A 17,194-nucleotide genomic window follows, 5' to 3' on the forward strand; every position below is an offset into this window, starting at 1 on the left:
TTGCGTTCCCAATGTGCAAAATACGACAGCTTACCCCATGCTTTTGTGTTCTTGGGCAGTTGTGCATTTATTTCCTGCAATAAATCCCCTGTGCCGAAGTGCTTGAAACGTGCAGTTAGGTGAAAATAATGTGTAATATCGCACTTCTTTGTAATGGCACGTTCTTGTCAAGACTTCTGTGCCCACTGCCGTTAAAATGGTATGAGCGCATTTTGTTGTCGCACAGTGCGGGCGAGTGATTGGAACATGCCGGCGTTATAGACGGCGTCAAGGAGCTTGTGTAGACATCAAACCTGGTTTGGAGGCCACCAGCATTACAAGGCTATTTTCTGGCGCCAATCAGGCCGCCGAGGCCATGTCATACCGGCTCTTGCTCCAATGCCTAAAGGGACACTAAACAGGAAATTTTTATCTGAGTTAAAGAAACGACCCTTTCACAGTACCAAATAAATTCCTGCAGAAACCAACTCACGAATTACGGTCGATCTGAACGCGATTACCATTGAAGCAATTTCGCGACATACCGTATTTCCACGGCCGAAACGCGTCATATACGAGGCATGTACTGCCACCGGGCCCCTGCCTCGCGCTTCAGCCTGGGCACGCTACGCCATCTGGCGGCACCGCCACGAAGTACGCGCGTTGCCCATGTATAGAAAAAAATATCATCCAATTCCAGGGTTTTACGTGCCAAAAGCACCATGTGGTTATGCGGCACACCGTTGTGGGGGACTCCGGATTGACTTTGACCACATGGAGTGCTTTAACGTGCACACAATTAACGCACGGTACATGGGCGTATTTTGCATTTCGCAGTGTGTGTGTGTGTATATATATATATATATATATATATATATATATATATATATATATATATATATATATATATATATATATGTATTGCCACTAAAAAGTGGCGCACACCCAGCAGCATATGCGCATGCCGTGACTGAAGCTGGGCCGATGGTTTTTGCTTCAAACCTGGTTTCCTCAACACAGTAGCACGGTGCGCTTCAGATTGGACCATGGACTATCCAGTGACTAGTGTGTTCGAGGAAGGACTCGGCGGCTTCGACGACCTCCTGCAGGGCGGATTTGATGAAGCCATCCGACCCTACAGAGCGCCAGATGGTCGGAACTACTGCTGTAATCGTCCAAACGCCGGGGCGCCAAGCCCAGAGGGTGGAAATCCCCGGCCGAACGCAACGTCACCCTCCGCACCAGGGACGGCCGCACCGTCCCCAAGGTAGGCTCCATCAGGGTCCTCGGCATGATCCTCGAGTCCCGCGGAACCAACACCCAAACGGTGCAGAAAGAAGCTCACGACCAAGACGTAGAACGGCATACGACTCGTACGCAGAGTGTCTGTCACCACGGCCTCAAAGAAGACAACCTGCTACGTCTCGTACACGCGTTTGTTCTCTGCCACTTCACCTAAGTCGCTGCCATGCACAATTGGCTAAACGCTGAGCGACATAAACTCAACGCCCTCATTCGAAAGGTAGTGAAACGGGCCCTCCGCCTTCCAATCACCCCTTCCATACAGAAACTCCTCGGCGTGCACAACACGCCAGAAGAGATCGCCGAGGCTGAGGAGCGAACGCAGGTGACGCGACTCACGACCACCAAGGCAGCCCCCACATTCTGCGCGAACTCGGCTTCTCCTCGACGACCATAGATCCACCGAAGTAGACGCCGGTTCCCCGCGAGATCCGAGACTCCATCACGATTGTTCCTATTCCACGAAACCTACTTCCTGACCACAACAGAGGCAGGCGCCTTGCCTAGGCGACCGCCCTTCTTCAGCACATTGGACATGAAAGCCGACGACGTCACGTTCGTGGACGCCGCCGCCTACAGCAAAAACCGAGCCTTCGCGCGGTCGCGGTCTCATCCATGCAGCGGACCCTCAACTCCGCCACGATCCTCACCTGAGATACCGAGGTGGTGGAGCAAGTAGCCATAGCCCTGGCCGTTCTCGACGGCAAACGGCAAGTGATCTACAGCGACTCCACACCGGTCATCAAAGCCTTCGAACGTGGCATCGTCTCTGACCTAGCTTTACGCATCCTCCGTAGCGCGGAGCACTCTCAAGCACCACACTGTCATCTGGCTCCCCGCCCATCTCGGTTGGGTGCCGGATGGCCGACTTCAATGAGATCGCCCACAAAGCAGTATGCGCGCTTACCGACCGTGCCGTTCCCGGGAAACCCCATCTCGTCGAGCTAGAGGACAACGGGGACGCGCTCATTACGTACAGCGAAATCACAAAACACTTCTACCTGAGGCGCCGCACCTTTCCGCCAACACATCTCAAACTTAACAGGCCGCAGGCGCTATCACTACGCTCCCTACAGACGCACATGTACCCAAACCCTGCCAAACTACACGTTCTTTATCCCGACGCGTACCCCAGCGACACGTGTCCCTCGTGCGAAGGCACTGCGACACTCGCGCACATGTTCTGGGAGTGCAGAAACGCTCCTCCCGTCTCTAACGTCCCTCCGAAGCTCACAACTCGCCGACCAGCAATGGGCCGTCCAGCAGGCTCGCGAAGCGGCCGCCAGGTACTCCCCGTCGGTCCCTACGTGGGAGACGCCTGCTATGTGCTAAGTATGTCCTGCAGGACCATTTCAAAGTTTTCCAGTCCAGTACCCAGTAACCCAAGTTGGCGTGAAAGGCATTAGCCGAGGAGAGACGAACGTACCGATATAGAAAACTAGGCGAAATTGACCAAGAATGCTAATCCCATTAAAAGACCACTCGTATCGCAACTGGAGGCTTGATAAGGGTGAAACGTCACAAAATCTAAATACAGATGGTGCCGCCGCCTTGAAGTTTCAGCAAGAGTACGCAGTCGATACTTGCCACTCCTTAAAGACAGCATCCCTGCAAAGTATCTCTTGCTGTGGAGCGACCACCTTTCAATATGCAGAACGCATGTGCTAGTTATCTCCATAGTTTCCTGAAAAAATTACTAGAAGGAACTGTGGCAATAGTGTCTACAAGAGCTACGAAAATCGCAATTTAGCCGGCATGGGAATGATGGTTAGCACATATATTTGCCTAAACATGATCCTTCTGGCTTCAGGTGGCTTTGTGACTTTACAAACTGATTATTTCCAACTGAACCTTTAGTTACAGACGACACCATTCATAACAATTATACACGTTCACAGTCTTATTGCCTTGTGCGTTTAGAAAAATAGGATTCCTTCGAAATTTGGGCCAGTAAAGGTGGATGAAACGTAGTAAGGCAACAAGAATGTCTGAAGCCACAAGCCGGACTATCAGACAAATCGATCTACTAATTAACCATAATTTCCATAGCAGCTGAAAGATTGCAACGCTATTTTGCAGAGGGACGTTGGGTTAGTTGGTGTTTGCTTAATGACATATTGTAGCGCGAAGGCACATTTACAAAGAAGAGACACAGACAAACGTCACAGGCGATGTGACGTGTGCTGTGACGTATGTGTGTCTCTTCTTTGTAATTACCCACTGTGGTTGCTTAGCAGCTATGGCATTGGGCTGCTAAGCACAAGGTCACAGGATCAAATCCCGGCCACAGTGGCCGCATTTTAGTGGGGGCGAAATGCGTGGGGGCGAAATGCGAAAACACCCGTGTACTTAGATTTAGGCGCATGTTAAAGAACCCCAGGTGGTCAAAATTTCCAGAGTCCTCCATTACAGCGTGCCTCATAATGAGATTGTGGTTCTGGCACATAAAACCTCAAAATTTAGTTAATTTTTTTCTTTGCAATTGTGCCTCTGCATTCCAATATGTCGTTATCACAGTGCTGGAGTTCCCTCTAGTAATTTTAGTCCGAAACTTGATGGCTATCGCTCACGAAATGAAGCATTTCCTCACAAGCAACCATACTGCAGAGAAGCCAGCTTTGATGAACGCTCTTCAAGGACCCACCAAGACGCAGACTACTTCAAAACCACATGGAAGTTAATGTATACAGCCAGCCGCCTGTATTAGAGTTCCCTCCCCATCACATGTTTTGCATCACTGCAATTTTCATTTGTTCACACTAGCTTTCAAAGTGCTCTTTAATTTTACATTATAAAATTTGCAATTTACCAAATGATTTTTCATGCTTGAGAACTGCTTACTGTCACTGTTTTGCGACACAATGCTGCACTAAGAGGTATTTTCTTACCGTTACGTTCTTCGTCACTTTGCACTTCTTGCAAAAATATTCTGTGCTTGTTATTTTGCTACAGTGTAAGGTAAGATAACTAATTTCAAGCTAGAAAATTGCTCTCTTGTTTTGCCGCACGATGCAAGATGCGTAATGGTTGTGGTGTTTAGGTGTGTCAAGAGCAGCAAGTGCTCAAGCAGTGAAGGAAGAAATTCAGAACTGTACTCCCAAGAGAACTCAAGATAATTCCATCAGCAGTGAGACATTTGGTAGGCACTGTCACAAAGTCACCGGCACACGTCTCCGCGTTGCCTCTCCTTCCCCGTACCCTTTACTCTATGTGTGGCTAGGTAAATAGGGATAGCAGCCTACCTTTGTCCTAGCAGCCTCCCGACTGGTTCCTGAAGTAATTGTTGGCGTACAGCGCAAGGCAGAGTTGGTTTGGAAGTGTGGGTGAGCGGACGTACCTCAGAGGTTAGCCAAGGAGTAGCCTGCAGGCTATGTTCACCAAGCTGGGTTTCTCGACAAGAAGACGAACGCGGGTCCCAAGTCTGCCCCCATTTTCAGCAGTGACCACCGCAGCAAGGAACCGGCAGCCCAATCTGTCTTCATATCGGACTCTCGACCACTGTTCCCGCCAATAACACCATGTGTTCCAATGCTCTCAGACTTCCCATTGGCCCTTTTCTACTGCGTCTATTCATTCATTTATATGAACCATTGTGTATTCTATTTGTATATGTACTTTGCAAGGTTGTGCTTGTCATGTTTATTTGTGTTTGCATTTTTTTCATATAGTCGCGCTTTTGATTGCATACTTTATTATCGATTGTAAATCCATATATGGTAGGTTTTGCTGTATGTTTTGGCGCAGGAGAGTTCTTTGTTTTTATTTTGTCAACACTTCTTGCTTTTAGTTAAACTGTGTGAGTGTTTACTTTGTTTCTAATGTTGAGTATCACATAAGCTCCTCGTAATTAAGCTCTTCAGTATTTCTCGTCACCTCCCATGTTATGCCTCCGGTCTGTGGCAGATCAGGGGTGGACCTATCGCTGGTCAGCAGTCTAAACTTCCTTCATATGTATGCAGGATGGCTTTGTTTGTAACCCCATCCTTTTCATTATGGAGAATGCAGTAAATTAACCATAATCTTTTGATAGACGTATACAGTCAAACCTTGATACAACAATAACATATAACGAATTAAATCTAGATTGTTTCTCACTAATTTCAGCATGTAACAAATATGCACTTACAACGAATATTGAAAATAAGGAGGGTATTTGCTTGTCGAACGACACTTCGACATAATGAGATTAAACTGTATACAGAAGTATATATGTGTACAAGTACTATAAAGAAAAACACAATAAAGCCAAAAGTTCCTGTCAGAACAAAGAGCAAGCCGTAGCAACCTAGTGCTCTTCTTGCTTAACAAAAACCTCTTCCGCAGCAGAATGTCTCAAACTTTGTTTACTCACTCCAGCTACTATTACTCAAAGCAATCAAGCAATGCCCAATCATGTAAGCTCCTGCGGTTGCAAGACATGAACAAGTGTGCACGATTTACTGTGCAGCAGCCTAGTAAATAATAAACATGGCCCCAACCACGGTAAAACTTATTCATTTTAAAGGGTCCCTAAACCACCCCTGATAAAAAAAAAAAGAAATACTATTGTGCTTCTCTTCGGTCTTTGCTTCACAAGTGAATTGACACCTCTTACTCTTATAATGGCCACCTGCAGGTGGCCATTACTAGGGCAAGAGCTGTCAATTGGTTCCCATATGAGAGACATCAGTACTGTAATAACCTGTCTGCTAGCAAACCTTTGCCATGCATCACACGCCCACCATTCTTCATTGTCTAGCTTGCCTGTCGTGCACAATGAACTAATTTCTTGCTGTGTACTGGGGTTTGAGTGGGAACTCTGTGTAGTTGGAAACTGTGGACTCCTGGCAATAGAATGCTGATGGTATTTTCAAATAAGAAAGTTTGATACTGATGTAGTATCCACATGGTCCACATTCGGCACTGACGAGGTGTCCACATGTCTTCTAAAGAGATACGTCATGAGGAGGAAAGAGCATCCCTGGGAAGGGTAGCGAAGGCGAGAGAGAAACCGCTCGCTAACCTTTAAGCTCAGAGCTGCTAGGGGTCCTTTAAAAGATGTTTCAGCTCCCCCATGAGAGCCTTGTTCGCAATTACAGCAAACGGCGAAGTATTTTAAGTGCATGCTGTTATGTGCAGAGGATACTGTGAATCATGCAACAGCATACCTGCTAAATAAAATGGTATGCATTACATTGGAACCACATGACAACTATTTTGCATACAACACAACAACACTTTCATTATATCAATATTTCGTACAAGCAGATATTTATTATACGGTTATATCAGCGAGGAAATTTTTAGATTTACTTCATAACATGTAACAATTTGTTATATTGGTATTCATTATACAACTGACTACCCCTTTTCGACCCTGACGGCACCTACGAAATTAATCGAATTATCCGGCGGGTTGAATTAAACAAGATTCAGAAGAAAAAAAAGATGAAGACACACTACTGATTCCTTTGGCAGTATTTGCCCGATCATGATATGCCCCTGAATCTAACACCCGCCCGCTTTCTATGTGTCTAAAGTAGAAAACTAACGTACCGATGACAGTAACGACGCTAAACAAAGTAGAAATCTAGGCCCCACCGAATATTTTAGTGAGGAAAATGCGCAATATATTTTGCACAGTGGCAGACGGTTTTCTAACGGCGGCTTTGCCTCGTGGTTTTTAAAGGTACCTAGGCCGCAGTGCAATTATATTATGCGGCAAAGCATGCACATGTCACGAACTCAGTTGTTTGGTCAAGTTTTCTTGGGAAAAAGGAAAGGGGTGCGTTGGAATCGAGTAAATACTGTAATCAGACGCTGTGAGCTATTGTTGTTGCTTGAAAATCTTCCTAGGGCAAGCTGAAAATATGTGCTTCCGACTAGAGATCATGTGTGTTCAACGCATTCACTATCATCATCATCACCACCACCATTTTATTTTTTGAAAGCAATACAACGAAACATGATCCCCAGAGCTCTGCTGAGACAGACGCTTCCAGTAAAGGTGTCGCTATTGGGGTCGCTATAGGAGTCACGCGCGTGCATGCTGACCGGTCGGGTTCAAATTATCCGGCAACAGCCAACTTCAGGATCGAAATAACGTAAGTTTGGGCCCATAGAAATGCATGGACGCCGGATAACCGGAGCCGAAATTACTGAAGTATACTGAGCTTTAAGGGAACAGGGTAGGCCCTATACCTGCCATGTATTTTAGCCAATGCTTATGTACCTTTTTCTCCATAACTGTATAAATTACAATTCTAATAATATCATTGTGATCGGAAGCTTTTCCTGTTTGTAATGTAGCAGATTTATCCCTTAATATTGCGACACATCTTTCTCGTTAATTTTTTACTGCACGCACCTAATTATCACTCAGTACTAGGCACTAAATTCTGTGTTGAACAAAAGTATTTCATTATACAACAATAATTCTGCTGAAGTATATTCCCCAATTTCTGATCTAATTGCTGTCCATAAATTATGTTCTGAGCACCTGCGGTTGCTGAGATAAATGAACAAATGCATTTAAAAAATAAGTTTTAGGATAATTGCATTTCAAGTGGAAAAGGGGATTTATTAGAAAATTACAAGGAAAGAACAACAAATTGATGAACTGTTTCAATAGGCACTAGTCAGATACTCATCACCAGAATCACTTTTTCTTTCTGTGGTTAAGACGTCTTGCCTGCCAAGCATCTTTCGTCGCCTGCCGTGCAGCCCTATCAGCGAAGTACTGTTGACACAGGTCAACGTAACGTAGCCCCTGCACTGTGTAGCGCCCTGGTGAAATTCGAAAGGAGCTCAGCACATTGACTCGCGCTAAACTGCCATCATTACATGTGAGCACAGCATCAAGCGTGGACAGTTTCTATGTTTGATGTCCAAGGAAAACATTTTTAGAGCGCGTTTCTACACAACGTTATTGAAAGACTCGTTGGGGATTTGCGTTTTCCCATGAAGGCATTTAGCAAGTAGCTCGGGCTTAGCTAGCTGCTGATAAATGGGCTTCACAGCCTCGAGAACTGCTGCTGGAAGGTGTTCCTTATGACCATATGGTTCACCGTTTAACAGGGCTTCGTGGAATTTGCACAAGGTGTCGGCGTCTTTTGGGCAAAGGCCTTGGGATGCATTGGTATCCATTGATGCTATGTGAAAATATGTGGCCCAGACAGCCTTTTGCATGTTCTCTAAACTACCTTATGGCCTCTTCTTATGGCCAAACCATGGTAGTTCTGGAGCTTGTCAATGAAGGCATCGCTCAGACATCCCCGGCCAGATATGCATTTCCCGTCAGAAAGCTTGATGTCTTTGCTTTCTTTCTTCAGTTCCTGCAGTCTTGTGCCCGTTCTTTTCTGAACGTGCCCAATGCACCCCAGCTTGCAAACTGTCATCTCTCCACATGACTTTGATGCTTCCACTGCGAGGAATCTCTTGCTGTCACCATCACTTCGGCAGAAGCCCAGGAACAGGGGCATGATGGGCCACCATATAGGTCTCGGAATATGTAATTTTTTTGGCGAAAAGAAGTCGCACCGAGGCAAATAAATGATCGATTCTTGTTCAGAAAAGGCCGTGGATTTCAAGTTGAGCCAAAAAAAAAAAAAATTCAATACGTATTTTTGCTTACCCTGTTACATTAACTGCGCCAGAAAAAGAAATCACAATAAAAATTTTCTTATCATCATCATAATTATTTTTGTGATTATTATTATTATTATTCACAGGCGCCAAATGGAGCATTACACGAGAGGCAGAAACAAGGTATGATTACAAAAGAAGCAATGCCAGTTTCCCTGCCTACACAGGAAAATGGCCAGCAAAAAAAAAATGTGAAGCCCACATGCTCAGCACAGACGTAGCTTGCTACACAACCTTCTTTACTGAAATGCAATTATATAATGAATTTACAGTGCAATATAGGAGAGCTTCCCAACAAGTTTTGTGCCCTGGCTATATGATCAGTACTGAGGAGCAGGAGTAGGTCATTTTGAATTTTTGACAACACAACAGCATCTTGCATGGTGCATGGAGGGTGGTGCTAGAATTCGTGAAAGATTTCAGGAAAAGGAAAAGGTGCGTTACAAAGTGAGCGTATGTGGGAAGAATGCAAAACAGCTGCCATGAGGGCATGTCAGGGTACATCTCCCAATGGCCCTGTGTAATTTGGTTTGCCGAGCCTGTTGTGTGTGTCACGTGCTGAAGTCTGTGATACGAAGACTCAATCACGCCCCTATACGACTTGCCTATGCATTCCTAATTTACACGATGTCACTGACATTGATATTTAGGTTCCTAGTATTCACAAAGATGAGTGAAATGTTTTGTTTTTGGCAAGTGGAAAATTAAGAAAGGCTATACACACCTGGCACTGGACATAAAATAGGCTGTTTTACGATGGTGATACACACCTGGCTGAACCATGTTGACTCTGATGTTCCGAGAGGCAACTTCTTTGGCCAACGAGCGGGTCAGACCCACTAGGGCAGCCTTGCTGGCAGAATAGACAGTTTGGCCAACGTTGCCTCGTTCACCAACAACACTGCCCACATTAACGATGGAGCCCTAGAAAGAAATAGAGGACACACAAAGTTCAAGATCCAACATCACTATTGCAGCTTCCTAGCTCATTCACCCACATGAAAACAAGATGCGGCGATTGTGCGAAGTGTGCTAACAACATGCCTGTTTGCAACAGAAGTTGCTTACCGGATCGAAGTTAAGATTAACACATTCACTACAATGTGGTTCATGGGTGAGTCACGACACTTATTCCCACTGTGTGGCTATGCAAGGCTTTCCTGTAGTGCACAAGCTACATCTTTGCTAGAAATCAACGAAGTGAAAAGATCATTACTGCTAATAATCGGATGTGTTGTGGACCCATCTCTCAGCACCAAGAGGAAGCATCAAAAGTAGAGCGAGAGCTTTCTGTCTTCCTCTGCTGAGACGCAAAGTACAATTTTGTTCCGACTGCACAATATAACTTGCTGCTTTCATTCTACCAGGGTCCCCAAATAACTTTTCTTTCTGGTCACCAATTGGATATGCTACCCAAGGTACTAGTTGCGACATAATGCAGCATCATTCCGAGGGTACTTGGATGTCAGCAGCGGGAAGCTTACTTACACATCTGTTAAGGCAAGCTATGTAACCTTTCTTACTATAGTGTTTTAGAAAACAGCACAAGAAGTGGTGCATCCCTGTGAATACCACTATGCACACAATGTTCTAACTACTGGAAGCAGGTAAAATGCGCAAATTTCAGTCCGATTGCTATTAACAGCAATCAAAGATTTTGGAATGCTGCAGTGACAAATGACAAATAGTGGGAAGAGTGTGAGTGCAAAATCTAGCCCTTTATTGGGCAACCTTCTAACCAGGAAGGCAAGTGACAATCAAACCACAACGATAGTGGTGAGTGAGGTCATCAGCCAACAAATCTGCGCTCACGAGTCCAAGTCTGTCTGCTATTTATACATTTATCAGCGTACATGTATAATGTGCACACTTTATAGAAAACAGAGTTTATGTTCAAAAGCAAAATTTTTGATTCTTTGTCCGGTACCTGCCACCACACAATTTGTACATTAGTACTGCCACGGTAAATGTGAGTGATTGTCGCAGTACTCACGCAGCAAGATGTTCCTTTCCTGTCTAATTATACATCTTTGTTTCTTTAATGTAAAGTTACAGCTTTCATGTTCCAAGGCAGAATGTTTCCATGCACTTTGGTTTTTCTTTTAAACTGTCCCGCACACATTAGTTTGCTTTCCGCCGGTGACCACTTTTCGCCAGATTATCACTGTTGTCCTGTTATCGCTCGATGCAAGATATGCCTAGAGTATAAAAAATTTCTTGAATGTTGTCATTGATTCTATAACGAAATCCTGTCTAATTAGAATGCACATGCGACGCGAATACTGTTGTATACATTCTCGAACGTGCATGAGCACCAGCGATTATTCTGGAAGGTATGATGATACGCGTACGAACACCCAGCAAACTTGACTCGTCAATTTAGGTTTACTGACCAATGACTGTACTAGTTGCTACCACTGTGATTTGAGCGTAGTCATTCTTCGCACGGCTTAGCCTAATAGATTTTGGTAGTGATTATTTCATCACCACAACGCGACTAATTCATGGCTCCAGCAACACAACTGGCACAACGCACAACAGTAAATGCGGGTATGTTTGTCATGGTTAATTACATAACTACACAGCGAGGTGAGTTTATTGTTTGCTTCTCGGTTATCCTCGACGTCACACTCTCTTATAGAGAAATGGATGGCCTAATTTGCCCAAATTAACACTAAAGGTTGTGGGTTCATCTCCCACTAAAGGTCGAGGGATTGACTCCTTATCAATTTCGGCGCCATCATGCCAGATGACACAGCGCCGGACATCGGGTTTTTTCGTCCCATGAGCCATCTAAGGCTTTCGCCTTAGAAGGATCTGGAAATTCGCTGGTGGGTGCATTTCCCATAAGCATTATTTTTCTACTGCATGGCTGTAAAATGCATTTCAGAGAAGCGCATACAAGCCTTTGTTAAAATTTTTGTCTGCTTTCACAGTGTACATTGGCATAACACTCTGCACTCACAATCAATGCTGCATGATCTATGAACAGCAGTTTGCACAAAGGCATGCAAATAATGTGTGATTGCAACTGTATATAATTGTACTATGTGATAGCATGCACCCATAAGTTAAACTTGTGATATATGAAGCAGTTATTCCCCAGAAAGTGTTAAAGATGAAATTCACCTGCACTGTGAAACATGTGGAGTGAGACTGCTATGACTGCACTACCCGCACAGCTTCTGCAACATTGCCTGCAAAGCATAAACGGAGCCGAGAGGAATGCAATAATTTCTCTTCACAGCCGCCAATTTCTGTGAGAAGGCTCATCTGGCGTGTAGCTTTCTTATATCTCCATGTTCCAACCACGGGCTGCCTCCAACCACAGATGGCCTCCTGGTAGAGCGCCTGTTGCAGCAGTGAAATGCATACGAGAGCTGCCGCCAGACACCTATCAGTAAAATAGGCACAAGCGTGCTCCCAGACATGTACTTGGCCAACATGAGACCTCGACACTTGGGAAGAACACCCACCGGTAAAGAAATCTGCGGCATTTCGGCACCCTTTCTGAGATTTCTGTGTTGCTTTGTTTGTTCTGGTTCTTCCACAACAAGCATAGCATTCTTTGCGACACTCGCTCAAACAAACAAAAAATTAAATTATGGGGTTTTACGTGCCAAAACCACTTTCTGATTATGAGGCACGCCGTAGTGGAGGACTGCGGAAATTTCGACCACCTGGGGTTCTTTAACGTGCACCTGAATATAAGTACACGGGTGTTTTTGCATTTCGCCCCCATCGAAATGCGGCCGCCGTGGCCGGGATTCGATCCCGCGACCTCGTACTCAGCAGCCGAACACCACAGCCATCGAGCAACCATGGCGGGTGACTCTCTCAAACAACACACCCCTGGAAAGTTGGGCAGCTGGCCAGGGAGCCGCTTGCACCTGTCTTAACATAGCGTTGGATGTCAAATGGTAGGTACTGAACCATGCACCCCCCACAGCTGAGCTGGGTGTCGTGCCGACTGGGCCATGGCTGCAGCTACCACTCACTCACTAAATTTGGATGAGCGCCTCAGGCAGAAGTTGTTCTCACCTGTCGGCGGCGCAGCATGCCTGCCTTCAAGGCTGCTTTGGCGCAAAACAGTGTGCCAATGACATTGGTGTCGAGAAGATTCCGGATCTCAGCCTCGCTTGTTTGGGCAAGCAAGCGATCGAGGCCAATGCCAGCTGCAGTCACGAGGTAGTGCACAGGGCCGACCTGCTCTTCTGTCCAAGCCAGGGCCTCCCGCACACTCGCTTCATTGCGGACATCACATTTACGTCCGTGCACAATGCCGGGTTCCTGAAAGAAAGCGCGTGGAAGTAATACAGCTACGTTGCAACTTCGTTTGGAGAAAGCATGTGAAAATGAGGCGATTCTGCCATTATACAGTCTATTTTGTTTTCAGGGACTGTGCAGAAAGAATTTGTAGGATGGAAGTTGGGATAAGAGACAAGAGAGGAGGTACATGAAAGCGACAGTGTGCGTGCTTTTTCTCTTTTGAGGCCCAGAGGATGTAGAGGTTGGCAAGAAAACATTTTCTTACAATTATTTCCTTTCATTTGAACAAAATTATTTATTATTTCAGAGTAATCTGTAACTAAAGCCTATGATTTACAAGATAATCAATAATTGAATTCCTGTTGGTGCCACCTATGAAAGGGAGAAAAAAAGAAGCAAAGAACTTCAAGGAAGATCGGCACATCTTGGTGAAAAGTTGGGTTGACAACAAAATTTTAACAGCCGAGCTGTGACAACGGTGTATCTCTGCTGCGATACAATTACTTTCGAGTCATCAAAGTGGATTAATTCTGCCCACTCATTCTATACAGGGCATGTGCTGTGTGGATAGCAACAACACACAGAGCTGGCCAGTTGCAATCCAGAGGGTGTGAAATTTTTGTTAGATTCTGTACATGCACTAAATTAGCTTCTGAGCACCAAAGCAGCAAGAACACTACTGTAGATTTTAGCTTTTGAGCAATGGTAGCCATGTGACAAATTACTAATGTGTACAACATTGCAAAGTTCTATTTTTCTACCTTACTAAAATACAAGAAAAAAAGAACAAGAATAACCTTCAGTACACCATAGGAATGAATTTCAATGCGAACTGGAAATGGCAATGTTATAGGGGCACACATACTACTGCTTACAAAGCAGTTTACATCAAATTGGGAAGTAAACAGTGACAGATGTTCACAGCCCCTGGTAACTTGAGACAAAATGAGAGCTCAGTAAGCCATAGAAGCTTTCAAAAATCTGTTCACCTTGGAACAGTTCTTTACTACCAAAAAGCAATGAGAAGGGTACCTTGTTTCTTTTCATGAACAGGCACACTCCTTTTTAAACCTCATTTCCACTCCCAGAAAGCCCTCGTAAGATGAGCTCATTACTTTCACCCTATATATATATGACACAGTTTCCCGATTTACCAAATTGGAGCATGTACCTTATTTGTAAACCACCCAATACAACTGAAAGCTTTCCACATATCTCCCTGCTTTCAATTAAGGAACACGATACTCATTAACAACCTCCCAACCATTTTGGGATCACTGAGTGACGTTTTATACCCACCATATTCACCCATACCAGTCAAAGCACTCTGGGACATTCACACTTTATCTCTTCAGCCTGCAGTGGCATAACCAGGAATTTTTTCTAGAGGGGAGCAGGCGACGCCATGTTACAACAGAGATGTCGAGGGAGGGGTCACAGTGCCCGGTGTTTCCCCCCCCCTCTCCCCTCTGGCTACGCGCCTGTCAGCCTGCAGTCTCTTGATCACTCTTCCTGAGAAGCCAGAGAAGCAAGACCTTTGCATCCTTCTTGACTGACTAAAGTTTCCATAACATACGCAGCCTTGATGTGATTGTAATTGCAGCACGTTGCATGCTCTTTGTTTCAATGTTTTGATATGTTTATACTTCGCATCAGTTCGCATTGGCCACTCTCCATTCAGATCTACTTCTGCATGTCCCCAAGTAAGTTATCCTGGACAATTTGCGACCAGATAGAAAGCGCTCATCACCAGCCAGCAGCACCGACTTGCATGCCCAGTAATTTAATGAGAAAAAACTAGTGTTACATGCCTGGCCGTCTTTTCCACTAAATCATTATTTAATTTCCGAACGACAGAAGGCAAAAGGCAGAACTGTTTTATGATGGCATAAGCTCACAAAGCTGCTTTGTCATGGCCCTCACTCGTGACCTCCTCTGCAAATAATCAAGCTTGGGTTTTACAGATGCGTGAAGGCTAACAAAGTTTTCTGTCATCGCAAATCACGAGATGTGCTGGTGTGTAGTATAGACCACTGGGATCGGGGACACCGAGACCGTGCTTAACCACTGGTAACATTTAAAGGATGAATCTGAAAGCATGACCTTCATGCCACTTTTTCAATCTCCGAGACATTGGTGAGGACAGACACTTTTGAGTGCTAATTTATTGCTATTCTTCGCTGTGGACTGGGCAGTACTGGACATGCAGAAAGCCTGTTAGAAAAAAGGTGGACATGCAAACACGGACACAAGTTGAGGGAAACGGCCAACACAAACATTTCGCTCTACCTGCGTCTACGTCTGCACGTCTACCTTTTTCTAACAAGTCCCTACAAACTAGCTCAACTCTCTCTTCTTCCAGCAGGTCAGCACCCAACAACGTGAAGCATCTAATGTGTTGACTAGTTGATTCAGCATCTTGTAGCAGAGTGAACAAGACGATCGGCGAATAGAGACAAGGCAACACAGCTAGCTCTTGTTTCACATGTCCCGTCTCGTCTGTGCACCCTTTCCGTCTCGAGCTACGAGCACTGGTACAAGAATTGTTTGACTGTAGACCCAAGTCGGTTTCTCGGGCCACTCAGAGATGATGTGGGCAACACATGCCAGCCAGCGTTGTGTGTACAGCGTACCAATGCTAGTTCTTTCAGGGCCTCTTCGACGTTCTTCTGGTCCCGCGAGAAGACGGCCACGGGGCTGCCCGCCCTCAGGAAGCGCAGCGCCACGGCGATCCCGATGCCGCGCGTGCCGCCGAACACGCATGCAACCTGCGCCATGGCTGCATGCACAACGCGCAAGCGCTATAAAGCACATAAAGCCCGAGGGGGGCCGCATTGCAGGTTGTGGCCGCTCTTTTCACGGTATCGTGACTCGAGACGGGCTGGCGCGGTGCGCGCCCGACCGAAGCGACAGGCGCGCGAGTGCGCAGTACTGCGATTTATGGGCAGCGCAGCTGTGGACGTCGTAAATTACAATGAGCGCCAGTCATTGCAAGAGGCGCGCGCGTGTGTTGCACGCAGGCACCACAACGCTCCGCTGCTCTTCGCGCGCTCGCCCGCTTTTTCGTCGCAATTATCGGCCGGCACTGCTCCTCCAGGTGAGATTAAGGGCGCGCGCCTCATCAGATAAGGCTCACAGTGTCGCGGAGGCCGCGACGGCAGCGCGCGACAGTTTACTGTGTCAAGACTGGCCTTGCGTAATCGATGCTAATCGGCCGTCTTGCGAGTCTTGCATGCACTGCCGTTTTACAACCGCCGCACAAGGCGATCGTCGGCTTCTGAACTCTAGGAACTCAGCGTTGGCGAATTATATTGGTCATAGTGAGACGTGTGGATACTGACAGTGCAACTTCCGCATCACTTCTTGCATAATAATCACAACCGAAGCGCTACATTACAAGAGTTTGGTAAAACGAATCAGTGTCATCCTTCCGACTTAACACGCGGAACACGTTCGAGGTCACTCAAGATGCCATGTCGGTGGCATTAAAAGATAAATATAGGCACTAGCGCTTAACTTTGCCTAAGCATACTGAGTGCACCGCAAGCTAACGTGCAGCAGTTGCCATGACGCTGTGAATCGGCAGGCACCGCTGCGCCTCCGTCTCGCATTTCCCACGCGTGCCAAGGAAAGCGATCAAGCAAACGCGTCGCTCGCTTTGTGTCACGTTAAATACGCGGACACTTCATGTAAATTTTACGCACCAACAACAACTGCCGCTACGGTAACTGAGCGCAACCACTGCAGCAGTAATATTTTCGTAGTTTACGTAGCACACGCCATGCCTGCGGGAACGTGCACGAGCGTATCGCAGGCATCAGCGGCCAACAAACCCGACGAGTGTTGCGAAACCCGCGTTGTTTTTGAGGGTCCTTGCTTGCCTGGTAGTAGCGTGACAAGTCCGTGCGATGACGTGCCACGATTTGTGGCAAAGTTTTGGCAGCTGGCGTGTAAAGAATAATGTCGTGTACTGTCTCTCGAGCTTCTGTGTATGTATGCCAGTGAGGCAGGCACTGTGGTT

The 17,194-nt window shown here is 46.1% G+C and overlaps 2 protein-coding genes across 4 annotated transcripts in view; one reads left to right on the forward strand and one right to left on the reverse strand.

Moving 5' to 3' along the window:
- Window positions 1–17,187, reverse strand: part of LOC135907796 (carbonyl reductase family member 4-like) — a 24,315-nt gene extending 7,128 nt beyond the window's left edge. Inside the window, exons 1-4 of one of the 3 annotated variants that reach the window (XM_065439538.1) lie at window positions 17,055–17,187; window positions 15,807–15,952; window positions 12,946–13,194; window positions 9,675–9,828 (exon numbers count right to left, since the gene is read on the reverse strand). In XM_065439538.1, coding sequence (XP_065295610.1) covers window positions 9,675–9,828; window positions 12,946–13,194; window positions 15,807–15,950 — 547 coding nt within the window. In that variant the 5' untranslated portion in view covers window positions 15,951–15,952; window positions 17,055–17,187. The other 2 variants (XM_065439539.1, XM_065439541.1) reach the window with 2 other exon arrangements.
- LOC135907793 (zinc finger protein 775-like) overlaps window positions 15,961–17,194 on the forward strand; it is a 30,090-nt gene continuing 28,856 nt past the window's right edge. Inside the window, exon 1 of the mRNA XM_065439535.1 lies at window positions 15,961–16,270. Within this exon, the coding sequence (XP_065295607.1) occupies window positions 16,148–16,270 (123 nt within the window). The 5' untranslated portion in view covers window positions 15,961–16,147. The remainder of the gene's footprint in view (window positions 16,271–17,194) is intronic.

This window comes from Dermacentor albipictus, chromosome 6, assembly GCF_038994185.2.
Source record: "Dermacentor albipictus isolate Rhodes 1998 colony chromosome 6, USDA_Dalb.pri_finalv2, whole genome shotgun sequence".
Classification (NCBI taxonomy): Eukaryota; Metazoa; Arthropoda; class Arachnida; order Ixodida; family Ixodidae; genus Dermacentor; species Dermacentor albipictus.